At 38.7% G+C, this 25,877-nt stretch overlaps 2 protein-coding genes and 1 long non-coding RNA gene across 3 annotated transcripts in view; 1 reads left to right on the forward strand and 2 right to left on the reverse strand.

Moving 5' to 3' along the window:
• Positions 1-515: 515 nt before the first annotated feature.
• LOC113051296 (uncharacterized) lies at positions 516-3,753 on the reverse strand. The gene is made up of 3 exons (XR_003276882.1): positions 3,435-3,753; positions 3,231-3,361; positions 516-2,128 (listed from the first exon to the last, which is right to left on the reverse strand). It is a non-coding gene; the product is annotated as an uncharacterized LOC113051296 (long non-coding RNA).
• A 7,945-nt stretch (positions 3,754-11,698) lies between these two features.
• LOC113051295 (cytoplasmic tRNA 2-thiolation protein 2-like) lies at positions 11,699-12,715 on the reverse strand. Its single transcript, XM_026214904.1, has 5 exons — positions 12,679-12,715; positions 12,495-12,562; positions 12,078-12,152; positions 11,915-11,999; positions 11,699-11,746 (listed from the first exon to the last, which is right to left on the reverse strand). Exons 2-5 carry the CDS (start codon positions 12,557-12,559, stop codon positions 11,714-11,716), a joined length of 258 nt encoding a protein of 85 aa, XP_026070689.1. The 5' UTR covers positions 12,560-12,562; positions 12,679-12,715; the 3' UTR covers positions 11,699-11,713.
• A 631-nt stretch (positions 12,716-13,346) lies between these two features.
• Positions 13,347-25,877, forward strand: part of LOC113051297 (RING finger protein 166-like) — a 29,585-nt gene continuing 17,054 nt past the window's right edge. Inside the window, exon 1 of the mRNA XM_026214905.1 lies at positions 13,347-13,719. Coding sequence (XP_026070690.1) covers positions 13,550-13,719 — 170 coding nt within the window. The 5' untranslated portion in view covers positions 13,347-13,549. The remainder of the gene's footprint in view (positions 13,720-25,877) is intronic.

Genomic DNA, 25,877 nt, shown 5'->3' on the forward strand with positions numbered 1-25,877 from the left:
TAGAGAACCAACTGAGTAAAAACACACTCAATATAAAGATTATAGAGTTCCATATAATAAGAGTTACATCTTTGTATTTGTTCATAACTACTACAACAATATTACATTTAATTTGTAAAAAAATTTTATAAGGAGCTATTTTTGTTTTATACAGTATGCTGCTAAGAAAACACCATAGAAGATGGGTAAAGAATAGCTCCATCATTGTTCAGTGTAAAAAACAAAAAACAAAAAAAAAACACATACTTTGTTAGTTTTAATAAATAAAACATTTAAATAAAAATCAAGGAAATTTATCTTCCAATTTTTTCTTTTTGCTGTATCTAAAACGTACCGAACCGTACCGAACCGAACCGTGACATCAGTGTATCGAACCGAACCGAACCGTGAATTTTGTGAACTGTTACACCCCTAATATATATATATATATATATATATATATATATATATATATATATATATATATATATATATATATATATTCAATAAATACACATTCCATGTAGTCTCTAAATTAAGTTATTTAAAATCTGAAATATACCGGTAATAGAAATTAGAAAAATATATAGAACAATATTTTATATGACATGTGAAACTGCTGTAATGCCATGTCATCTAGCACATAACAAATTTTATTTGAGTACAGTATGCAAAATGATTGGACAACATGAATGGCCCAGGAGTGCTGAGCTTGTGTCAGACTCTCCATGTCTTTGACAGTGAGTCTATAACACATTAGTGTCTTCACGTCCTGACCTTCCTGAAATACAATTCAGAAATCAAATCTTAAAGCATCAAATGCATTCCAACTGATGACTCACCTTAAACTAAAACTTCAAAAAGAATACAATTTTTTCAAAAAGTTAGAGGTGGAATGTATCTGTTTGAGCATCTCTGACCCTCCTCTGCTGACCGTGCTGGTGCATCTACAGACGGGTCCTGAAGTTTAATCTGGGATAGCTGTTCAGAAACCAAAGTAGCATTGAAAGCAGAAGCTTTATCTGGGAAAAAAAAGCCTGTTTAAAACTCAAAACCTTACTAGAAAGACAGGTTTACAGTGAAGCTGGTTTTTGGAACATTTTTCCATAAGTGTAATAATTTACAGTCCTATGTGGCAGCAAATGACACCCACATCTCATCAACAAACTTTTTTAATTCATCTGTGTATTTTACATCATGAATTTCTACACACTTACATAAAACTCACTCTGTAGTGCAATCACTTGAGTTTTCTGGACAACCCATCACAGACAAACTGTAATGAGCAATTCATATATATATATTTTTTCTTTATAATTGCACAGTGACTCAGATTTGACTGAATGTTTGCCCACGTCAGCACAGGACATAACTTAAGACACTAAAAGCCTACCGGGGGAATCTGGCAGCAAATGACACCCACGTCTCATCAAACTTTAAGTTTTTTAATGCATCTATTGTGTATTAATGTGTATTATGCCCCATGAATTTCTATGCACTTATGCAATCGCTTGAGGAGATGCATTTATTTCCACAGCGCTTGTATGTTCCACAGTGCAAGTAAATGACATCCGATGGCAGTTTTATGAGACTAATGAGCATAGGCAAAAAAGAGAGAATTCAATTATTTCCAACATGCACTCATCAAAGGCATTTTTATTTCATTATTGTAAAGTTAGGTCTTTGAGATGGAATTGGCTTCCTCTACATTAATCTATGGGTCCATTAAGGCTTCTCTGACAGATCTGATTTCCACTATGTAACTCTATGAGTCTGTGCGATTCATTTATCAGTGGATGCAATACAACAAAACCGATATCTTAATGAAAAATGCTCAAATACAAAAAAAAAAAAACGTTTATAGATCAATCTCAACTGCAAATCAAACCCTGACGATGTCAACATGTGACATAAACAGGAACTTTGTTAGATGTATAATCTGCCTGCTTTCGTGTCGAGAGCACAGAGACCCAGCAGGCACTTGGAGGCAGCTTCAGCAGTTGGACTTTGAGAGTAAATCAACTGAATTCAGGTTCAGAGGCGTTGCTTTCAGATCAGTTACCTGTAGATAGTGCTAACAGTGGAGGGCTGCCTGAAGATTGGTGACCAAACTCTCTGTCAGTCTCTGGATGCTGGCTTTATCGTGGGTCTGAAATGAAACAGGAGTTTCATCAAAGTCAAGTCTCATATTGTAGCCTTCATTTTCCTGAGTCAAGTCCAAAATCATGATGGAAAAGACTGGAACCAGATCTGCTGTTTCAGGTAACAAAGTTTAAATCTACTTTGAATAACTCGTGTGAATTTGGGATCTCAATATCACACGAAGTACAGAAGTTTGAGCAGACAGCATTCAGTTACCGGCTTTATTTAGATGCATATCATTTGATATATGAATGGCAGAAAAACAGCACTGTCTGGAACTAGCAATCCAATTCAATTGGAATCAGAGATTTCCAGAGTTTTCTGGACAACCCATGACAGAAAACTTTGATTTACAACTATTTTAAGTAGTTTTCATTTAATAATTGCCCAGGAACTCAGATTTGACTACAGTGTTTATGGCAGTACAGGACACAACTTAAGACACTAAAAGCCTACCGGGGGAATCCATCTTAAAGCGCTCTAGCACACTTTGCTGAGTTGCGTGAACTTTAGTAGGCCGGGCCACATGGGAAATGAGGAGGAGGTCTGTGGTATCATAGACTTAAAAAAATAAAAATAAAATAAAATGCATATCCTCAAAAATGTTTTCTGAAAAAGTAGAAGGTGAAACCAATCTTCCCCTTACCAGAAATGTTAAAAATTCAAGCCACAATCAAAAGAAAACCAATTTTGTCTAAAGAAAAAGAGACAATTTTGAAACAAATATGTTTGCATAGTGACATATTTACTACTCTAATACTACCTAATACTCATTTAAACATTCTATCAAGGTTATTACTGTATAAATGTCATGAGAATTAGACATTCTTGATTTTGGAAACGCACAATTCCATGAGAATTATTTCTAAGAGGATTAGTTTAGTCAGTAGCTCAAATTGACATGGTAGCAAAATCAACAGGAAAAACAGGCTGTGATGTATTATCGCATGTATCCCCAAAACTTATCTTTGACTCAATAAAATAAGACGTACAGTAGCACCAGAAATATGCATGACTAAAGGAGTAATGATGATAGCAGCAGAGAAGAACTGACATTGATGTAGGAACCACTGGGGGACATTATTCTTGGCCTGATGACAGACTCTCACCTTGGTCTCCAGTCCTGAGATAAAAACTGAGGGCACATTAAACATTCTGCTGTAGAAGGCGTATCTTTGGATGGATAGTCTTTCATGGGCCGCACTATCACCACATCCACATACCGGGGATCAGAGAAACCCTATAAAACAGCTTCCTGTTAATATAACAAACATTTTTTTAATCGTCAGACAGCTCAGAACAAACTTGTTCACCTCATCTGGAGCCAGTGCTGCTCCGTGACCCAGAGCGATATTACTGAGCAGTTTGACAGCAGCTATCTCTCATCATGACCTTCGATTAGCCGTTCTCACGGGTAATATGCAGATCAGGTCCTGTCTGTAACAATAAACATTTCTAAACTGAAACCTTTTTTAGCAGGGCGTTGTTGAATTCTTGATTATGACTGGTTCAGTGATTCTACAATGCATTTGAGGTCAATAGTGGCATTATGCTATCATAAATATTCTATAGTGTTATTTTAGTTAACTAAAGCTAAAACAAAGTGTTAGATTATCTACTAAACCAACATTATTTTTATTACATAAATTTAAAAATTAAAAAAATACTGGGGGTTCATGAGTTGACGAAAAGTTACAAATTAAAGGAAAGCTAAATAAATAGTAGATTAAATATTTTTTTTTAATAAAAAATGGTAAATTCAAACAAAATAACTTGAAAATAATTTAATTTTTTAACATGCAAATGTGTTGTGAAAGTTTTCAATACAAAAAAAAATCTCAAAGAGTTATTTCAAGCATATATTTTAGGTAAAAGGGATCTGTCTAACAAAAAAACAAAAAAAGTTTGTAAAGCACTATTCTAAAAAATAAAATGGCACATATTCATTTCTGTTAACACATTTAAGAAATGTAAACAAATTCCTGAATCTATATTTGAATCTGCTATTTTTCTAAAAAGGTTAAATCTGACGACTCTCTAAAATCTCTTAAATGGCTCATATGATGCGATTTCAGTGTTTCAAGCCATTCGTGAATAGATAAGATCCCTAATATTGCAAAGACTAAAGTCTTAAACCTAAAGAGATATTCTAAATAATAGTTAAGACTTGTCCATGCCCTCCTAAAACGGCTCATTCAAACACACCCTCATGTCTACGTCACGATGTGGGAAGATTTGCATAACAGCCCTCAAAAGTTCACACAAAGTAAAAAGGTGTAACTTTGTTGTAGGTGCTACCACGCTGCCTCCATGTCGTGGAGACACTGTTTGTTCTGTTGTGAAAGCAAAAATACTTTGTTTGGCCTTCCAAAAGAAGGCACAACTAGAAATCAGTGGTTAAGTTGTATTTACAACACCGTTCCAGAACAGTTCAACCCAAATATTCAGATGTGTGCAGTGCATTTTATGGAGGACTGTTTCGTGATCCTGGAAGAGAAACTACAATGCTGGCTGTTCTGACTCTCAGTCTGTAAGTATATTACATATTTAAAGGATTTGCCACTGGTGATTCAAACCGGAGTTTTGAGCAGTGTAGAGTAGCACTTGTTGTTTGTCATTTCTCAGATCACAAATGCAGACATGGTTTTATGTTAACGCAGCGCGATGCAGCACAATACGTAAAAAGAAAGTACTAGTTAGTGTTGTCACGGTACCAAAATTTCTGTATTCGGTACCGATACCAGTGAAAACCCACGGTTTTTGGTACCAAAGAAAAACACAAAAATATGCTAATAAAAACTAAAATAAAAAAAATAAATAACTTTTTATCACTAAAGATAGAACCATGCCATTCTTTATACTTATTTACAATTGTGTATAAAGTTTTTCTACAAGTAATATAATTATGAAAAACAATAAACAAGTTTCACCCAAATTTAATTTGTCTTTTAATGAAATTTAAACACATTTAATTTTTTGGTAAATAAAGGGGATTTGCTATTAAAATTAAAAAATGGTAGAATTTATTTCTTTAAAAAGTTTTATAAATTGTTTCAACAGTAGTAGCAGTATCACATACATTCTACTAAATAATAGTAATATTTCTAGCACAATGCCTTTATGTATGTAGGGTTACCGTGAATACTTTTAAACTGACACTGGTTTTACTCAAATGAAATGCTAAAATGCTTGTGAACAGTTCTGGTGATGTTGTTTATGTATTTATGTCCTCATTGAGAAGGCAGATGCTGAAATTACTGCAAGCGTCATGTGCTTCAGTCTATGTAGTAAACAAACCGGCACGTCTCTGCCATTCATTCATTCACACAGAGAACATGCAGGATTCATATTTCAACCAACTTTTTTGCGGCTTAACATTTACAGATACTGGTCCATATGGAGATTTGATTTGATTAATGTATGCTAACTTTGACAAATTCCGTGACTGTCCATTTAAAATGTAAGTTTCATTTTCATGACTGGATTTTGAGATTCCGTCCGCGTTTTCTGCTTCATGGAAATCATAGCACTGTATGCGTCAAGAACCAGGTTGACCGGGTCCTCGGTACCACCGGTACTTAAAGAATATTTATATTATTTATAAAAAGTAATTATGTCCCCACTGGATGCAACAAATGCCATATTTGTAATGTGTTTTATTGTTTTCATCTTGGCACACTTGGACACATGGCATCACAATTTGATAAGGGCATGACATTTCTGTCACACACCTGAGGTATTCTGCCAATCACAACACACTGGATATTGGCCAATCAGAGCACACCTGGCTTTTCAGAATGATGAGCTTTGTAAAAATCGATGCGTTTAAGAAAGGCGGGGCATAGAGGAGAAACAATAATGTACACTGTGAATGACAATGTTTTTTGAACCTTAAACCACATAAACATATTTACACCAAATGCACACAATAATGTCCTTTTTAGCAACATCATATGACCCCTTTAATGCTGTCATACAGAAAAAAAGAGAGAAAGAAAAATGGTAATGAAACTACTCAACCGACAAGGCCCAAATAGACTAAACTGTCTAAATAAAGTGGCTAAAGACAGCAATTACTATATAAAGTGCTTTGTATCTTCCACTAAAGTCATTGGGAATGAATACTTATTTTTCATACTGCACAGTGGATAAAGCCAGTCACATCTCTTCTAGATTTCAGTTGGAGAGCTGAATATTAAAAGGACACATTTTAGCAATATCCTCCATATACTGTCTTAACTGTTAGTTATAGTTATAGGCTTCAGAGCATTTACTGAGTGATATCCATTTTGAAGGTGAACGTTTCTAATCATTCCATCACTCATGATTCTTTCCAGTGAAGCTTTGAGCTCTGTGAGAGACTGACTGACTGACTTAACACTCAGACAGACTTCAAACATCCAGTTCTTCAGTGATGAATCAGTCTAACGTCATGCAAAAGTGCATGATGCAAAGAAAGTACCATAAAACTACTTAAGGAAGATGACTCAGCTTTTCATTTTCATCATACAAAAAAAAAATATAAGTAAAACACAAAGTGCTAATAGACCATCTTGTGCTTGACACTTTAAACGTAGTCTTGCTGTTTTTGCACTTCAAAGAGATGTTAGTGCCTGTAAATCTACTCATAATCTAAAGTAGCTGAACTACAGTATAGTCAAGTAAATATTTTGAGAAATAAGCTACAACCAAGTAAGGTCTTACACTGGGTCCTAACCAGACGTGATGATTAAAGCCATCTTTTCCATGTGATAATGATAGTGACAATAAAATTTAGCTCAAATATTGAAAATAAATTCAAGGACTCTATGTGAACAAACAAGTATAACACTGCCTGCCAACACGCTCTTCTGACTGGCTGTGATTTGTTATTGATTTAGTAGTGTCTTGCAGCTGTGACGTGTTTGGTGTGGAAAATTGTTTGTTGCTAGAATCTTATCACTTTGCGACTGCGCATCATTTTGTGCTTTTCAGTTCTGATGCAGCATTGGGCAAGCAACTTTGAAACTGAAGGCTTGAGTTGTATTTTTATGGCTAAAAATCAACAAGGATCTCTATTAGTGTAAAAGGATCCAAGGTGAACAAATACATTTACTTACACTTAAAGGGTAAGTTCACCCAAAAAATGACTCGCCCTCATTGGGCAGATTGAAAACCTGAGACACACTCAAGGACAAAGAATTTCACCAGTCAGTCTCACTCACAACAAACAGTCAAAGTGATGCCCTGAAAGAACCACAGCTAATGGTGTGATTCATGTCATTTAAGTCTTGAAATATTATTTGATTTTAATTGGTACACAGATGTTAATTTGTTGGGTCTCAGACTGTTTACCGGCTCTAAAGAACTATAAAGTAAGGGAAACCAGTTTCTGTGAAGATGCTCTTCAGCTGAGCAATAGAGAATCACAGTCCCGCCCACAGCCTGAGAGAGCTTTGGTGCCGGAAGTCAATTTTCCATTCAATTCTCCCATTGACTTTCAGAAAAATCTGTATCTAAAGAGTTTTAGAGCATGTCTGAGGATAACCAGCTACGGCTGAACTCATAAGCATGTAACATCATTTCGAGTGTAAAAATTAAGAGAAAATCCATTATGAAGTACTTATCCAAGACATCGCGAATAAAAGGCATTTATCTCAAAACAAGGTTAGTGCCCCATGAACCTTTGGCATTTATACGAGCATATACTATCGCTTAGTACAGCCGTAGCTGGTTTTAAGTCTACCATGTATGGTTACGTTTTTATGGCTTATACCCCAACTGTCAATGCAGAAATTGTATAGAATTTTTACTTCCGGCACCAGCTGTGGGCGGGACTGTGATGCTCTATAGACTATAGACATCTGCCGATCCTCTACACTCCAGCTATAAGCTCCGCCATCTAATAAATACCATGCACAATTTAAAATATTGCCAACCATTCAATGTTAAAAAACAGGAATAATGTCCTATTTATCCAAGTCAAAGAGATTTACCATCAATGTATATGATTCCAGGCACAAATCTTATCTTTTGGAGAGCATCGTGACTCACATTTATTCATTATGTGCTTTATACAGCAAACATAGTCTCACTACATGAAAAGTCAGTGTTGTAGTCGAGACCAGCTCATTCGAGTCCGAGTCCAGATCGAGTCCAGAGAGGGTCGAGTCCGAGTCAAGACCGAGTTCAGAAAGGGTCGAGTCCGAGTCAAGACCGAGTTCAGAAAGGGTCGAGTCCGAGTCAAGACCGAGTTCAGAAAGGGTCGAGTCCGAGTCAAGACCGAGACCAGAGAGATTGGGTCTGAGACAAGACCGAAAGAAATCTTCAAGAGTATGTCAAATGTTTGGTGGAAACAATAAAGGTTAAAAGGGCCACATAGTATGTGGTGTAAAGGTAATTTTATTAGTATTATGAAGTGTTACTTGTCAATATTAAGTGCTCATTTTCACACAACACCGTTGTACCACTATACACATCCATATAACCTTTCTAGTACACATAATATTACTGTACGACTCTATATTGTAATTCTACATAACACTTCTAGTACAAGTAACATTACTGTACCACTATACCTGTAAATGTTCAACTGTAACAGCTTTTACATAACTTTTAACCTTGAAGCTTAACTAATGACTGCTAATATCCTTACAATGTCTTGGATTATGTGCACTTTAGATGCTGTGAAGATTACAGATGGGCATAATTACTTTTCAAAAAAATAAGTGAGGAGACCATCCTGCTACCCAACCAAGCACGATGTGGTCTCATGATCAATCCACCCCGACTAAAAACACTCTACTGGTGCAGAGGAAGCGGGGACTGACAACAGTTACCATTTTATCACTTTCTGTAACAGCAACGGATAATCTAATGCTAATTTCCCTGGATGGTGCATTTTAATGCAGGGTAAAATACACACTAGTCGAAGTTTTTTTTAGTTACGGAGGGCATACACACAAGAGCCGACTGACTGTCCAGGAAAATTTCATCCAAAAGTGTGTATGTGCCAGGGGAAGAAAGCTGGATGAAATGCCATATAAATTCAATGCATTCTGTCAGACATTTTTTGGGGGGGAGATGTTTAGTGTTGAGACAGTCAGTCTATATAATTTAATTAAACAATATTTGTTTTTTTTCTGTGACCATTTTGTCCTACTTTGTAAAAATAACACAGTTGAGAGAAATAATGTAGCAATGTGGCTTTCTGGAAAGCGGGATCACTACAGGCGGATGGCAGGAGGGTAACTTAGGCCGGTGACACACTGGCTGCGTGGCGTCTCTGCTGCGTGCTAGAAGCGTGGTGGCTGCTTCGCGTTTTCTGTGTCTTTACACACCAGAAGCGTGCCTGCACGCGGCGCTTGGTGCGCTGCTGCGGCTGTAGGTGACATAGAGGGAGGCCGCCAAAAAACCAGGCTCTTGTCTTCTATCAACTTTTTTTTTTTTTTTTTTTTTTTTTTACACACCTACTGATAGGACACCGTCAACAGTATTGACGGCAAAATAGAGTATGTTTGACAGGTGCAATATTTGACAATCGATCATTATTAATTTATTTTTTAAATTACATTTATATCTGAATTTATGTCAACCTATAGACTTTCAAATATCCAAATGTCATGAATTAATATGTATTTGTGTACAAAATGACATATAAACATATTTTCCTAGTATATTTTGCCTGGAAACGCTTCCAACATGCACGCGTGTCGCGTGAAAAATAGGCGTCGGTTCTATTTCTAGCATGCACGGGTTTTCCGCGCGTCTCACGCAGGCAGTCTGCAAGATCTAACCTGTTAACATGGGAGCCGAATTAAAAACAGACACGCCACGCATTGTCAATGTGTCAATCATACATCAATTTAAATAAACATTAACATACAGTAATAATCATGAAATATTTTGATTGGGACTCGAGTGGACTCGGGCATAAGTCCGATTCCTAATATGTTCGAGTCCGAGTCAATACCGAGTCAAAATGCACACGAGTCCATGACAAGACCGAGACCATTAAAATACGGTCTCGAGACCGAGTCCAAGACCGAGTCCGAGTCTCGAGTACTCAACACGGTTTCATGGGTTATTTTTTATTTGTAAGCGATAAGAGAATGTCTAATTCTGTTTTTTTTTTTGTTGAGAAGTAGTAATTGAGAAGTAATTATTTCATTGCTTTTTTGGTTCTTTAAAATAACACTTGTTAAATCTGTGCTCATCAGACAAAGTACAGGATGAAGTGTAGTTCTGTCGAAGTTCGAACAAAGTTCATACGAAGTCTGAAAACATACACAACTAAGATTATTCAATAAACCCCTGATTATTTTAGATTATCATCACCGTCTTCTTTCAGGCTTATTAGAAACTTTCAGTAAATACAGTTTAGGGCACCAAAAATAAATAAAATAAAATTTTGTTAAATGATTTTGGATACTAGACAAAATGGATAGAAAGGTGCATCTCAAATTTGAATGTCGTGGAAAAGTTCATTTATTTCAGTAATTCAACTCAAATTGTGAAACTTAAATTCAATACACACTGACTGAAGTAGTTTAAGTCTTTGGTTCTTTTAACTGTGATGATTTTGGCTCACATTTAACAAAAATCTCAACAAATCAGAATACTTCATAAGACCAATTAAAAAAAAATTAGTGAACTGTTGGCCTTCTGGAAAGTATGTTCATTTACTGTACATGTACTCAATACTTGGTAGGGGCTCCTTTTGCTTTAATTACTGCCTCAATTCAGTGTGGCCTGGAGGTGATCAGTTTGTGGCACTGCTGAGGTGGTATGGAAGCCCAGATTTGACAGTGGCCTTCCGCTCATCTGCATTGTTTGTTCACTTGTTTCTCATTTTCCTCTTGACAATAGCCCATAGATTCTTTCTGGGGTTCAGGTCTGGTGAGTTTGCTGGCTAGTCAAGCACACCAACACCATGGTCATTTAACCAACTTTTGGTGCTTTTGGCAGTGTGGGCAGGTGCCAAATCCTGCTGGAAAATTAAATCAGCATCTTCAAAAAAGCTGGTCAACAGAAGGAAGCATGAAGTGCTCCAAAATTTCTTGGTAAATGGGTGCAGTGACTTTGACATTGCACCCCAAATCATCACAGACTGTTGAAATTAACACTGGCTTTCAAGCAACTTGGGCTATAAGCTTCTCCACCCTTCCTCCGGACTCTAAGATCTTGGTTTTCAAATAAAATACAAAACTTGCTCTCATCTGAAAAAATGACTTTGGACCACTGGGCAACAGTCCAGTCCTTCTTCTCCTTAGCCCAGCTCTGACGTTGTCTGTGGTTCAGAAGTGGCTTAACAAGAGGAATGACAATTGTAGCCAAATTCCTTGACACGTCTGTATGTCTTGACCCCAGCCTCAGTCCATTGCTTGTGAAGTTCACTCAAATTCTTCAATCAATTTTGCTTGACAATCATCATAACGCAGCGGTTCTCTCAGTTGGTTGTGCATCTTTTTCTTCCACACTTTTTCCTCCCACTCAACTTTCTATTAACATGCTTGGATACAGCACTCTGTGAACAGCAAGTTTCTTTGGCAATGAATGTTTGTGGCTTACCCTCCTTGTGATGGGTGTCAATGATTGTTTTCTTGACAAACTGTCAGATCAGCGGTCTTCCCCATGATTGCGTAGCCTATAGTGAACCAAACAGAAAAAAAATCTATACATTTAATTATTAATAATTCCCTGATATTTTCAGGTTTTCAATTACTGTGGAACTCATTTCATTTCCAATGAAACAGAGGAAGTCAAGAGAGACATGCTCTCTCTACATTATTATTATTATTTTTTTTATATTTACCTTTTCCTGGGAAAAGATGACACGATTCTTTCCCAATCCCAACATTGTCCGAAATTTGTGTATGAAGTACTCCTTGAAGCAGGACCTAATAAACATATGTTTTTTGACGAGACTGCATCACAAAGTACAAATGACAAGTTGAAAAGATTAACGAATCGCCTACCTGAAAAATGCATTATTGACACGAATGATGAGCACAGAACTTTCCTCCTTACATTTCATACATGTCCTGTTAAGCCTGAAACATATGTTACACATAAAGAAGTTTATGCAATTTGTCAATAAGAACAAAAATGTGAATCACTGTGGTACTAGTATTATTTTAGTCACATGGTAATGTGCAAGCATATGGTTGTGAATCAGTATCACGCCGTGTATCGAAGTACCATCACTTTACCATGGTAACTTACACTATCCACATTAGGTTTGCAACAAAGTACTGTGTGGTGTGGGTACAATTATAAAATTATTTCGGCAGGGATGCTGGTGTAATTAGCATCATATTTGTCCAAAAAAAATTAAAACCACCATGGTTCTTAAATAATTGTTGTCACGCAGCGGTTTTACAATTCCAACTCACGTCGGCACATGTATCTTCTCCTGCTTACACTCCAGACCATTATATTCCTCTTCAACTTGACACATGACCTGTTCAAAGTCACAAATTAAGCGCAAAGAGCAATAGGAAGCTTTTTATACAGCCCATTTAGGTGCGAACAATTCTTTCAATACATATCCAAGATAATCGTTTAACTGACACATACTGTGCAAAGATTGTTTTCACGTGTGTGTTTCCTGACTTCTTTGGATGACGTAATGTGATCACGCCCACATGTTTTCGGTGTTTGATTACTTCGTTATTTACGTTATTTTTGTGCTTAATTTTCACATCGTCTGCCATTTATGTTTTAATGTTATCTGTTGTCTTAATGTATGGTGTTTATTTGTATAATTATGGGTAAATAAAATGTATACATGAAAAAAACTAACAGCAAAGTTATCACTTTTTTAATTGTTTTGTTAATGATTTGTGAAATTATTTATTTTGTGTTTTTACATTAAAATGTTATGCCATTCGTATGACATTTGTATATAATTCAAAGATAACAAAGTATTAAAATGTTTAATGTTATTTTAGCGTATGCATCGTCTGACTTTAATGTCTATTAAAGAGTTAGCGTTTTCAGTCAAAATGAAATGTTCAAAATAATTGTCTCACTATTTAATCACATAAAATTGTTATTAATTCGTATTTTTTCGTATTTGTATTGTCAACGTAACCTATTTGTTACATTCATCATGTTGACGCCATCTATCTATCGACGGTGGAATTGTGAATGCAACATCTGGGAAATGTAGTTCTATTTGACAGCCACTCTGGAAAATGATCGTTGCAAAAACTACAACTCCCATCATTTTGTTAGTCTAATCGGATGGAGACCGTTCCGTTAAAGCTACCATGTAATGTTTACTTCTTTGGAACAACGGCGTGTCGTCCTTGGTTAACACTGTTGGAGATCGCAGATGCGGTATCTAATGTCGTATAAATCACATTTTCCCTGCGAGACATTCGTTAAAACCACGGAATCCTATTTGCATCGGCAGTATTAGTGGTTCGTCCTGCGGTCCGTGTTCATGATGGCGATGTTCCGCAGTTTTGTGTCTGCTGCTCAGCTCAGGCAGCATCAGCAGCAAAATGGGGCCGCAGCAGCCGCACCTGGGGAGAGCCTGGAGAGCCAGTTCTCCTGTCCCATCTGTCTGGAGGTGTACCACAAACCTGTCAGCATCGCAAGCTGCGCACATACGTGAGTATAGAAGCATTTCTTTCATTCCCATGTAGTATCTCTGTTGTCGAGGCAAAACATCAATTTTTTGAGTGGTCACTTTGGCATTCATGCATGTACACTTCATACAGAATGTGCGTTAACAGCCAAAATATTAAACGATGTGGAGAAAAATAATAATAATTATCACCAATCCCATTGTTTTCGAGAATAGTAGATTAAATCCCACATAACCACACACGCTTTCAATATGAGTTTAATCAAAGTCACTTTTTATTTTCTATTTTCTTTAATTAAATAATTTTATTGAAGATCAATTCTGTCACGTAATGTCACTTTGAAGATGAAAAACAGTGTGCATCCCTTTGTGCTTGCACGAATCCGACATCATGTAGCTTTGTCAGCCTTGGGACATAAAAAGGATGTCCGATATTGGCATCTGATCTGTTTGTGCATTTTACGAGCTTACAATTTTCTAAAACATTTCGAGAGAAAAAAAAATAATATATATATATATATATATATATATATATATATATATATATATATATATATATATATATATATATATATATATATCCGTAAATTGGGGGTTTTGAGTTTCGCTTCACATGTGTAGCCTACTGCGCAGCAGAGAACAAAGCGAGAAAGCTGCGAGCGATTTCGGTTCTTTTGCAAGAATCCTAAATAAGACTGAGTCAATCCGAACCGAGTTTATGTCATCGACTGATATTATGCACGCTTAAATTTATGTGCGTTGATTGGGATGACGGTTGGGTCTGTCATTAAAGTAGGCAGTAGTTGATATTCGGTTATTGTGTTTGTAAAAAGCATTTATCTCGGTTGAAGCGGGAAACTTCTGATGTTAAACTTGTTACTAACATGAGGAGTTAAAACAAAGCGTCCGTGTTTTTAAGAACCAGAAATAGGCTTACGTGACATTAAAACAATCACTAGCCCCCACCCTGAAATGAATCACTGAATCGGTCCCTGAAACAATTCATTCAGGCGAACGTTCAAAAGAACCGATTCACAAAAAATAATTATATTTTTCGACACCTTGACGCAAGAGACTGTGTGAAAACAGTTCACAGCCAAAACATAAACATAAAACATAAACATAGTGTTCTGTAATATAACATTATTTTAAGATGATTGAGTTTCTTTTGTGAAAAAGTGATCTAGAGATCACACTGTTATATTGACACATTGACAGTATAGTAACCCGCAATTAAGTAAGAATTTAAGAGGAAAACATTAAATATGAGACAAGAATTCTGAATTTATATGATATAGAACAGTATCTAAAATAGCCTGCAGTTACTTATGATGGCAGAATTGATCACTTTTTGATCAGTGGAGCAGTATTGTTCTCAATAACAGTAGATGCATTTAGAGACACATTTGAATTTTCAGTATCTCACCCACTTCAGTTTTCAGTATGTGCAAAAGCATTCACTTTGCACAAGTCTTCACTTTTAGTCTAAACAAATTAAGGCAGTTCATGTTATAGTTTTTATTATGTCAGACACAACCATTTGTGCCTTTGATAACTGACATGTTTTGGTGCTTCGCTTTACTGTATTTTGTGAAGAGTGAAGCTTGTTATCCTAAACATAGATTGCTTTTCACCTGGAGGTCCGAGTAGAGCATTACTGGGAGGAGATTGGTTATCTCTTCCTGTTTAATGCTGAAACATTGCCATTTAACTGCCCTTTCAGTAAAAAAAAAAACGTAGAATTTTTGATGATGGAAACACTGTAACTTTCACACAGCTGTTGTAAACTTAAGGGAATTATTTTTTTTTTCTTGATAATTGATGCTTAACCCTGAAAAACCTGACATATGAAATCCCATTTTTTGAAGTGGAACATTTTATTGAAGTGTTAGGCTGTTTCATTATCATATATGCTTTTACAGGTGAGATTGTAGCACGTTGATTAAACAGTAGTTGTCCGCCCTCATAAATAATGTAGGCTGGAGTTTCTGATGCCGTCTTTGGTTTTGTGCAGAACTGCCCACACTCATGTAACACATTCATAACACATTCATGGGACGTGCAATACTGTGGCTCATCTCAAGAGTAGGAGGCATATGCCTGAAGATTTACCCTTTTTAAGCCATTCTTGTTTCCCCTTTCATGTAGGTTTCTTTTATTTAATTCAGAAAAGCTTGGATAGTTTATCTGTAATCTTTGAGTTATTCATTGGGTTTAGTTCCATCATGTCGGGTTGACATGAGGATCCATTAGTCCTCATCCATTAGTCATAACTGATTTGCTGAAAAACAGTAATCTCGATTATGATTTGTGATAGAGCTGAAACAACGAATCGATTTAATCGATTAAAATCGATTATTAAAATAGCTGCAACTAATTTAGTCATCGATTCATTGCTAAATAACTTTTATTTGCCGTAAGTGGCTCATTTCGTGCATATTTCAAATCTGCGGTGACCAAAGTGTGGCAGTAATGAGCCACCGGAGGTTTTACTCAGCCAGTACAGCAGGAGAACTAGCGAATAGCCAATAGCTGGCCTCGTTTTATGTCACGTGCTTCCCGAACAGCTCTCTGCAGCATTCAGCGGGATGTGGGAGTACATCTCGCTTATGTATGTAACCATGGTTCCCTGAATAGGGAACGAGATGCTGCGGTGACGTCACCACGTATGGGAACACCTTCGGTGTGACGAATGTCTGAAGCCCTATACCATCCCGCCAATCCTATTGCCCAAATGGCGCATGGCACCACCCTACGCATGCGCACGCATGATATACCTGGGTGCCGCGTGCCATTTCGCTCAGATTTCATGACTGAAGAAGAAGAATGCTATCAAGGTATGGCACGGCCAGGACCGCAGCATCTCGTTCCCTATTCAGGGAACCATGGTTATATACGTAACCGAGATGTTCCCTATCATAGGTCACTTTGATGCTGCGGTGACGTCACCACGTATGGGAACGCCTGACGTACCTGATAGCTGGGATCCGAGAAAGCATCTGCTCAAGCGGAGAGAACCCGGGAGCCAGGAGCCATCCTCACACTCAGACTGTAGGACTTGATAAAAGTGCTCGGTGAGGACCATCCTGCCGCAGCACAGATATCATCCATAGAAGATCCACTGAGAAAAGCTTGAGAAGAAGCCACAGCTCTAGTGGAATGAGCTTTAACTCCTAAGGGTGAAGCGAGTCTGCGCGCCTCATAGGCTAAAGATATTGCCTCCACCAGCCAATGGGACATGCACTGTTTTGTAACCGCATGGCCCTTACTCTTATGTCCAAAACAGACAAACAGCTGGTCAGACTCACGCCATGGGGCTGTATGATCCACATAAGTCTTTAAAGCTCTCACAGGGCAAAGACTTAGATGTCCTGACCCTGCCTCAGCAGGGGGTAAAGCTTCCAGGACCACTTGCTGAAAGCGAAAGGGGTTAGATGCGACCTTAGGAACATAATTAGGCCTGGGCCGCAGCAGCACCTTTACAGAGCCCGGTGCAAATTCCATGCACGAGGGTGAAACAGAAAGAGCCTGTAAATCCCCAACTCACTTGAGGGAGGATAAAGCCATAAGAAGAAGTGTCTTCAGTGTCAGGATTTCATCCGGTACAGTCTCCAAGGGCTCAAACGGATGCCCTGATAAACCTTGCAACACAATGGATAAATCCCATGAAGGAACCCGCAGGGGGCAGAAAGGCGTCTCGTAGAAGCTGCTCTAGAATTCAGTATAGTCTCAGTGGTTTCAACAGAAAGACCGGGACATACTAACGCACTCCGCTCAGTGGCCACGCCCACAGTTTCCACAGATCTGGCCTCGGGTGCCAAATCAGTCCCTGTGCCTGTGATAATAAATCCTGTCTGAGGGGAATCTCCCATGGAGAGCCCGCTAACAGACTGATCAGGTCCGCAAACCACAGCTGCGTATGCCATCGCGGAGCCACCAGCAGCAGCTGTTCCACTCTGTCCCGCCGTGTTCTGCATAATACCGCTGGGATCAGACGAATCGGAGGAAAAGCATACAAACTGGTCCTGGGCCAGCTGTGAGCTAACGCATCCACGCCCAGGGGCGATGGGGGGCATAGGGAGATAGCGGGCAATGCGTAGTCATGTTCGATGCGAATAAATCCACTTTCGCTTTGCCGAAAATCCGCCATAAAAGATTCACCGTCTGGGACCGTCCATCCCCTTGTTCCAGAGCCTGTCTGGATAGCAAATCCGCTCCGGACATGAATGGCCCGGATCGACAGAAATTTGTCCTGGGACCAAAGAAGAACATGTCTCGCCAGCCTGCACAGGGGAGAGAGCGTAATCCTCCCTGATGATTCAGGTATGACACAACCGCTGTGTTGTCTGATCTGAGCAGCACATGACGGCCGATCAGCAGATCCGCGAAATACTGGAGAGCCAGAAAAACTGCCAGTGATTCCAACCTGTTTATGTACCAGCTGTGCTGAGCCGCTGTCCACACTCCGTGGGCTGGGCGCCCTTGACGAACAGCTCCCCAACCGGTCAAAGATGCGTCCGTCGTGACATTCTCTCGGAAAGCATAAATTCCCAGCCGAACTCCTGTCAGGAGAAATTCGGTCGACATCCATAGTTTTAGCGACATCACACACCGCCGTGTCACTGAAATCGTTCGATGCGGAAGACAACGGGGTGAAATATTCCGCCTTTTCGTCCACCACTGAAAAGGGCGCATGGGAAGCAATCCCAGACGAATCACGGGGGATGCCGCTGCCATTAGACCTAAAAGCCTGAGGCACAATCTCACTGTCACCGTGTGACCCGCTTTGAAGCAACGCACGCATGATGCAATCGACTGAGCGCGCGGGAGAGAAAGCTTCGCTGTCATCGCGCGAGAATCCAAATCTATTCCCAGAAAGGTTATCCGTTGAGAGGGGATTAAAACACTTTTCTGGAAATTCGTGCGTAAGCCCAGGCTGTTTAAATGATTCAGCACAAGATCCCGATGAGAGTGTGCTTGAGTCTGCGATTGCGCTAGCACCAGCCAATCGTCCAAATAATTCAAAACACGAACACCCTGGAGCCGCAATGGGGCCAGAGCTGCATCCATGCATTTTGAGAAAGTACGGGGCGCTAAAGCCAAGCCAAAGGGAAGAACACAGTACTGATACGCTTTGCCCTCTAAAGCGAATCTGAGGAACATCCTGTGTCTCTTGACGATCTGAATATGAAAATACACATCCTTCAGATTGATCGTAATAAACCAATCGTTTGGTCGGATCTGAGACAGAATAGACTTTACCGTCAACATCTTGAATTTGCTCGGCCTGAGTACAAGATTCAGACGGCATAAATCCAGAATGGGCCGTAATCCGCCGTCTTTTTTTGGTACCACAAAATAACGGCTGTAAAATCCTGCCTCCATCTGAGAGGGGTGTACTTCTTCTATAGCCCCTTTGCTCAGCAGAGTTGACATTTCCTGTCGCAGCACCGCTATTTCCGTAGGCTTCACCGCCGTAGAAAGAATTCCGCGGAAAGGAGGCTGGCCTTTTCGAAACTGAATGGTGTATCCTTGACAAATTGTGCGTAACACCCATTGAGAAATGTCAGGCAAGTGTTCCCACACGGCCCGAAACAATACTAGCGGTCTCAAAACTTCCGCTTCCTGCAACGCTGTCATACGCGTTAAAACGTCCGGGCACGAAAAGCCTGTGGCGTTTGTGCACAGGGGAAGCGTATGCATAAGAGTTGTTGCGTCCCGTTGAGTATAATCCTGAAACGTGACCACGGCAGGAATTAGGCCAACAGATTGAACATCGGGCTCTGCCGCTAGCAAAAAAGCAGCGGCTGTGCGAGCCGTCATAAACGGGCCATTTGTGTAGGATCCCTGAATCGCCCCTCGAATTCCGAAAGCAGGATTGCGCAGAGTGTCTGAGGGAGCGTTTGACATTACAGCTCGATCCAATGCTGCTCGAGGCGTTGTTTGCGGCGAGACAGTCAATGTTTGAGCATGGGGACTCGAGGGCGACATCGGAAAATACTTCCACCCTAGAGCGCAGTACTCTGAGCCGTAGGCCATCACAATGGGGACAGGAAGAAAGGCCGCTAAGCGCCGCCTGTGTGTGATGCAAACCAAGATATACTACGCACCTGTCATGAGTGTCACCCGCCGTGATGTACCTGGTACATGGCTCCTTGCATTTACGGAAACTCATCGCGTCCGCGAAGAGGAGTTAAACACTGCTCGAAGAAAATCGCTGGAGAACGCGAGATGATAGGGCACAGATGATTTGGTATTCCTGAAGGAAAGAAATCTGAGCGAAATGGCGCGCGGCACCCAGGTATATCATGCGTGCGCATGCGTAGGGTGGTGCCATGCGCCATTTGGCCAATAGGATTGGCGGGATGGTATAGGGCTTCAGACATTCGTCACACCGAAGGTGTTCCCATATGTGGTGACGTCACCGCAGCATCGAAGTGACCTATGATAGGGAAACCTGTAAACTCTTCACTACTGAAGTTGTATGTATGTATGTATGTATGTATGTATGTGGACCACAAAACCAGTTTAAGTCGCTGGGGTATATTTGTAGCAACAGCCAAAAAAACTGTGTATAGGTCAAAATTATAGATTTTACTTTTATGCCAAAAATCTTAAGGAAATTAAGTAAAGATCATGTTCCATGAAGATATTTTGTACATTTCCTACTGTAAATAAATAAAAACTTATTTTTTGATTCATAATATGCACTGCTAAGAATTAATTTGGACAAATTCAAAGATGATTTTCTCAGTATTTAGATTTTTTGCACACTCAGATTTCATATTTTAAAAAAGTTGTATCTCAGCCAAATATTTGTCCAATCAAAACAAACCATAAATCAATGGAAAACATTTTTATTCGGCTTTCAGATGATATATAAATGTCAATTTTGAAAATTTGACACTTAAAACCCCTTACTAGTAACCCCCCTTTTTTGGCATGGAGACTGAAATTACATACCCAAAATAAAAAGGTTTCTGCTTATGATTCTTTCTGACTAGATACATAATCAACCTTTGTTCACAAAGCTGACACTTTAAAGTTTACTGTTCAGGAATCAGAATCACTCAGACTGTTATGATAATAGAGATATATAAGCTCAAACATAAAAACAAAAATAAAAATATTAAAAACATATGTTTTAAATGTATTTAAAAAATTGTTGATGTAGGAAATGAGTTTGAAAACACAGTGTAGCTAAGGCCACAAGTCTTCCAAAACGTTGTAAAAAAATGCATAATCGAATCTGTAAAACTGTGAATTTTATGAAATATTTTCTAAGGCCATGTCATGTGTGTTTTTAGAGAAGGCTAATCAGATTGATTTATGGCCCTTGTCATCTCTGTGAGATCTCACATGTAAACTCTCCTGTGTATTTTGTGTGTGTTTGGCTGTGAAAACTGCCCGATTCATTATTCCATTGTTCTCACCAAACGAGTCTTTCACACCTCCGCCAGGTATGACACATTATCCGCATTATTCTTTTATCATTATTCTTTTGTTTTTATTCCACCTTTATTAGCCTTGATTGTGGTTTTTCAGGCTTTACAAAGCAACAAAGCAGCGATCTCACTTCAGTCTCTCTTTGCATTTAGCCCTTATTTATCAAAAGTCTTACTATAAAAATACAACAAAACATTTTCCTACGACCTTACGTGAATTATTGTGACAAAAATGCATTATGAAGAAGAAAAGCACCTGCACTAGCATCGGAGCTAACGTTAGCATCAAGCTACATCAGACAATTTATGAAATTATTAGTACACTTTTACTCAAAACTCACTTTAAACGCCGATCGAGTGTTTATAATAACTTCCTTTAGCGATCAGGGGTGGAATTTGGTCGTTTACTGTTGTAAAAATATGTTATTTGTAGCCTTTTTCATCGCTGCACAAATTAGCATTTCCGATGTACATTTTCGATTTTTTTTTTATAAAAACGCCCCAGACCTCAATAAATTCTCATACCAAGCTTTACTATCGTAATCGCGGGTTTATTATTCGGATATTTCGTGTGTACAGAGGTGTTTCGGTGTTGTTTTGGCCAGATAACTACCAGGAAGTGTGCAGGAAGCATGTGACACGATGTGGCGGTGTCCATATATGACACTCTAAGATTGACACTGGGAAGGCCCAATCAGAGTCTGAGCCACACACAGCACGAGCTGTGACCATTGCGCACACACACAGATCGCTGGGAGAGGCTGTTTATCATCAGATCGCGTAAATCCGTGGAAAATGAATAGAAATGACGATTCTGTCTGAAGAAATATGAAGTAAACATCTGTAAATATATCCATATATCTCCGCAGATATGCATCTTTTGTCTATAAATCCTTATTGACGCTGTTCAGTGAGTCTATGTGAACACAAATAAACCGCTGCTGACGTGACTGAATATGAGTGAGTGGTGAATTTCTATTCAAAATATGGCATAATACGGATTTATTATTTTGCACTTCTGACATAAATCACTAAATATCTGTCACTGCAACAATGTTTTATCAAAATATTGGTCAAATATCGAAGCTAGAGTCTTTAAACTTTCAATTGATGCACAGTTTGTCCAGATGAAGTAAGACAGTGATGTTTAATGTGCTGTGAAAGTGAAACAATAATAAACTGGGGCCGTCGGCGATGTTTGCACTGGTTTTGTGGTCCAGGGTCACACACACACACACACACATATATACATATATATATATATATATATATATGTATATATATATATATATATATATATATATATATATATATATATATATATACATGTATATATATATTAACGCAGACGATTCATTTTAGTTTAACGCATCCAAATATTTAATGCAATTACCGCAGGTGCGGGGCTAGATTTGGCCACCCCACTCACAACTTATGACAAGAAGTGAATTTATTCAGTTGCAGAATATTTGACATAATTTTTATAGAATTTAATAGAAGAGCAGTGTTTCAGAGATGAATATACTTCATTGTATCATGGGTTTTTATGCAGAGACAAGTAAATAATTTATGTCAACACTATATGGCTCTTTGGCACTATCATAGCATTTCTCTGTTTGAACATCCTGAGACAGCGATGTAGGCTTAACTACAGGCAAAATCTATTTGTCCAACGAACGGCACCTAATTCGTTGTATTGTCTTGTTGTATTTGGTTGGTTATATTTCCTCATTGTTAAGTCTTCAGAAAACTTGCGTGCTTCAGATGGAGTTTAGATCTTAACGTTCCTGGTTCAGTCACACATTCAGGCACAACACATGGTGCTTTCTCTGGAGCTATTGAATTATTCACCACAGTTAAATGAGATGCCAACACATGAATCCTGTTGTGTTAAGAAAGATTGAGGGGGCACTTAAGGTAAGGAAGAGACAACAGTGAGATGATGAAAGGAACCAGCAGCTGATGAATGAGAGAAAACAATGAATGGAAGTATAGATTTTTTAAAGGCTTTTCAAGGTCTCTTATACAATTATTGACACCTCTAGAAATAACTAGGAGTAAAATATATCTGAAGTATATTCCCATTATATTTAAAAATTTTTAGCACATGGGCATTATGAACATGCAATTGTCCAGCTATGATTTCCTGTTTCACAGGAATCTAAATATGAGGGAAAACAAAGGCCAAATTCCCTTAATCATGGAGTAAAACCAAATAATATAGTTCTGATGTGCAACAAAAGATTGTTGAGCTTCACAAAACAGAAAGTGTCTTTAAGAAAATATTGAATGCATTGAAAATTCCCATTTCCACCATCAGGGCAATATTTAGAATTTCCAATCCAAACAGAAAATGTTACACCTCTGCCTGGAAGAGGACGTGTCTATGTTGTCTTAAAGCAAGGCAAGTAGGATGGTTTGAGTGGCTCCATTAATTGACTCTCCAAGGATCACATCTAGAGAATTGCAGAAAATAGTTAAGTCTTGGGGCCGGAAGTCCTCAAAAAAAAAAAAAAAAAAAGAGAGAGAGAATCAAATAGCACCTACATCAGGGCTCCAGACTGCGACCAAATGGTCGCATTTTGCGACCAAATTTTGAGAGTGTGCGACTGAATTTTACATCCAGTCGCACATGTGCGACCAGTAGATTTGCACACGCACGCACGCAAACACACACACACACTTGCACACACTCGCGTCTCGCTAATAGCCCCTTTCACACTGCACGTCGGACCCGCAATATTCCCGTAACATTGCCTGGTCGCCTTCTGTGTGAAAGCAACCACGTCCCGGAATTGATTACCGAATCGAACCCGGGTCGGGGACATAGTAACATTGCGGTAATCGATCCGGAACGAGCGCTGTGTGAACAAAAGCCAGATCTAATTCCGTATCGAAGTGATGACGCGCGTTATCGCGCGACTCTTTTACCGGCTGTTTTGAAGGAAGATCAACATTCGCGACGAAAACATATGTGCAAACTGTAATGAAGCAGAGATCAGTTAGTTCCTCACTTTCCGCGCTGACTCAGAGATCGTTTGCTTGCTTCAATTAAAGTATAACGTGCCAAGCGTTGTCGACTCGTACATTACACGTCACGCGCTGATGTCACGTGTCGTTACGGGATCTTCAAGGGTTGTGTGTGAAAGCACGCACATATACCGGGTCATCACTGGCAGTGTGAAAGTGCCAAATCTAGCGACCAGGGAACAATTACAGGAACACTTTACCCCTGTATTTGCCGGAATGGCAGTGTGAAAGGGGTGATGCCTGTCTGTGAGGCGGCAAATGCGTGTGAGAAGAATAGGGAATGGCCACTGTAAGTGGCTAAAATGTGTGGAGGGGGAGGGGCCTAGAGATAATTGAGCGGGCGTAAACATCTGTGGGAAGGAAACCGAGACAAATATCATCACAACCTGATATGTGCGTGCGTCTGAGCTATGAGCAAGCGAACTATTGATTCGTTCTTCCGACCTGCGGCTAGTGTACCAGTGCCAGAGCCTAGTGTCACTGTCAGATGATGATTCAGAGTCAGAGGTTGGTGTGGCTAAAAAAGTCCGCACCAGGGCCGGCCCGTGGTATAGGCAAATGCTAAGGGCGCCACTCATCCATAGGGGCGCCAGAATGAGTGAACGAGTGATTTTTTTTTTTTTTTTTTTTTTTTTTTACATATTTTTTTTTATAATAGGCTACTATTTAAAAACCATTAATTCAAAACACTTCCAAATAAATAAGCAAAAAAATAAAAAAAAATCCGGCTCTTCAATCTTCCCCCGCCCATCGAGTGCTTGAAGTGCGTCAGAAACAGAGTGCGCGCACGATCAGTTGTTGGTAATTTGTTGTGTAGCGTGGCCGACGCCGCATCCAATGTATACAGCACTGCTTTTGTTAACACACAGCTCGTAGAAACGGGCCTGGCAGCTCGCGCCGGTTCTAGACACGGTGAAAGTTTCCTGATTGTGACGGAAGGCCGAATTTACATGACACATTATAAATGAGCATAGTCTGCGATAGATACAGTGCCAAAAAGAAGAGAAGAGGATAAAGACAGAGGTAAAGAGATGTAGTGAAATAGCAATTTATTGCATAGGAGTAAGAAGATACTATAATTTCATGGCAGTTATTTTTACCTTAAACTTAATGTTAGCAGTTGTTCTGAGATCTGAGTCCCCAGACTGTGATTTTGTACAATCAGTTTTAAGACGCATTTTTTATTATCACTTTTTTTATTTTTTATTTATTTATTTTTTTTACTCTACAGTTGTGCAGTTTTGGGGGGATACAGTACAGGCCAAAAGTTTGGAAACATTACTATTTTTAATGTTTTTGAAAGAAGTTTCTTCTGCTCATCAAGCCTGCATTTATTTGATCAAAAATACAGAAAAAATGTAATATTGTGTTATATTATTACAACTTAAAATAATTTGTTTTCAATTTATTATACTTTAAATTATCATTTATTTCTGTGATGCAAAGCTGAATTTTCAGCATCATTACTCCATTCTTCAGTGTCACATGTGACATCCAGTCTATCACATGATCCTTTAGAAATCATTCTAATATGATGATTTATTATGAGTGTTGGAAACAGTTCTGCTGTAATGTGTGTGTGTGTGTGTGTGTGTGTGTGTGTGTATGTATATATATATATATATATATATATATATATATATATATATATATATATATATATATATATATATATATGCATGAGGCGCCAGGTAAAATCTTGCAAA

This window comes from Carassius auratus, chromosome 32 (assembly GCF_003368295.1).
Source record: "Carassius auratus strain Wakin chromosome 32, ASM336829v1, whole genome shotgun sequence".
Lineage (NCBI taxonomy): Eukaryota > Metazoa > Chordata > Actinopteri > Cypriniformes > Cyprinidae > Carassius > Carassius auratus.

Bases quoted from the DNA above. Each gene is read 5' to 3' on its own strand.
- LOC113051295 (XM_026214904.1), bottom strand. From the start codon at position 12,559: ATGTGTCAAGTTGAAGAGGAATATAATGGTCTGGAGTGTAAGCAGGAG. The intron at 12,153-12,494 runs GTGAGTTGGAAT...CATATGTTTCAG, and splicing joins GAGAAGATACATGTGCCGAC to GCTTAACAGGACATGTATGA. The intron at 12,000-12,077 runs GTAGGCGATTCG...TATGTTTATTAG, and splicing joins GTCAATAATGCATTTTTCAG to GTCCTGCTTCAAGGAGTACT.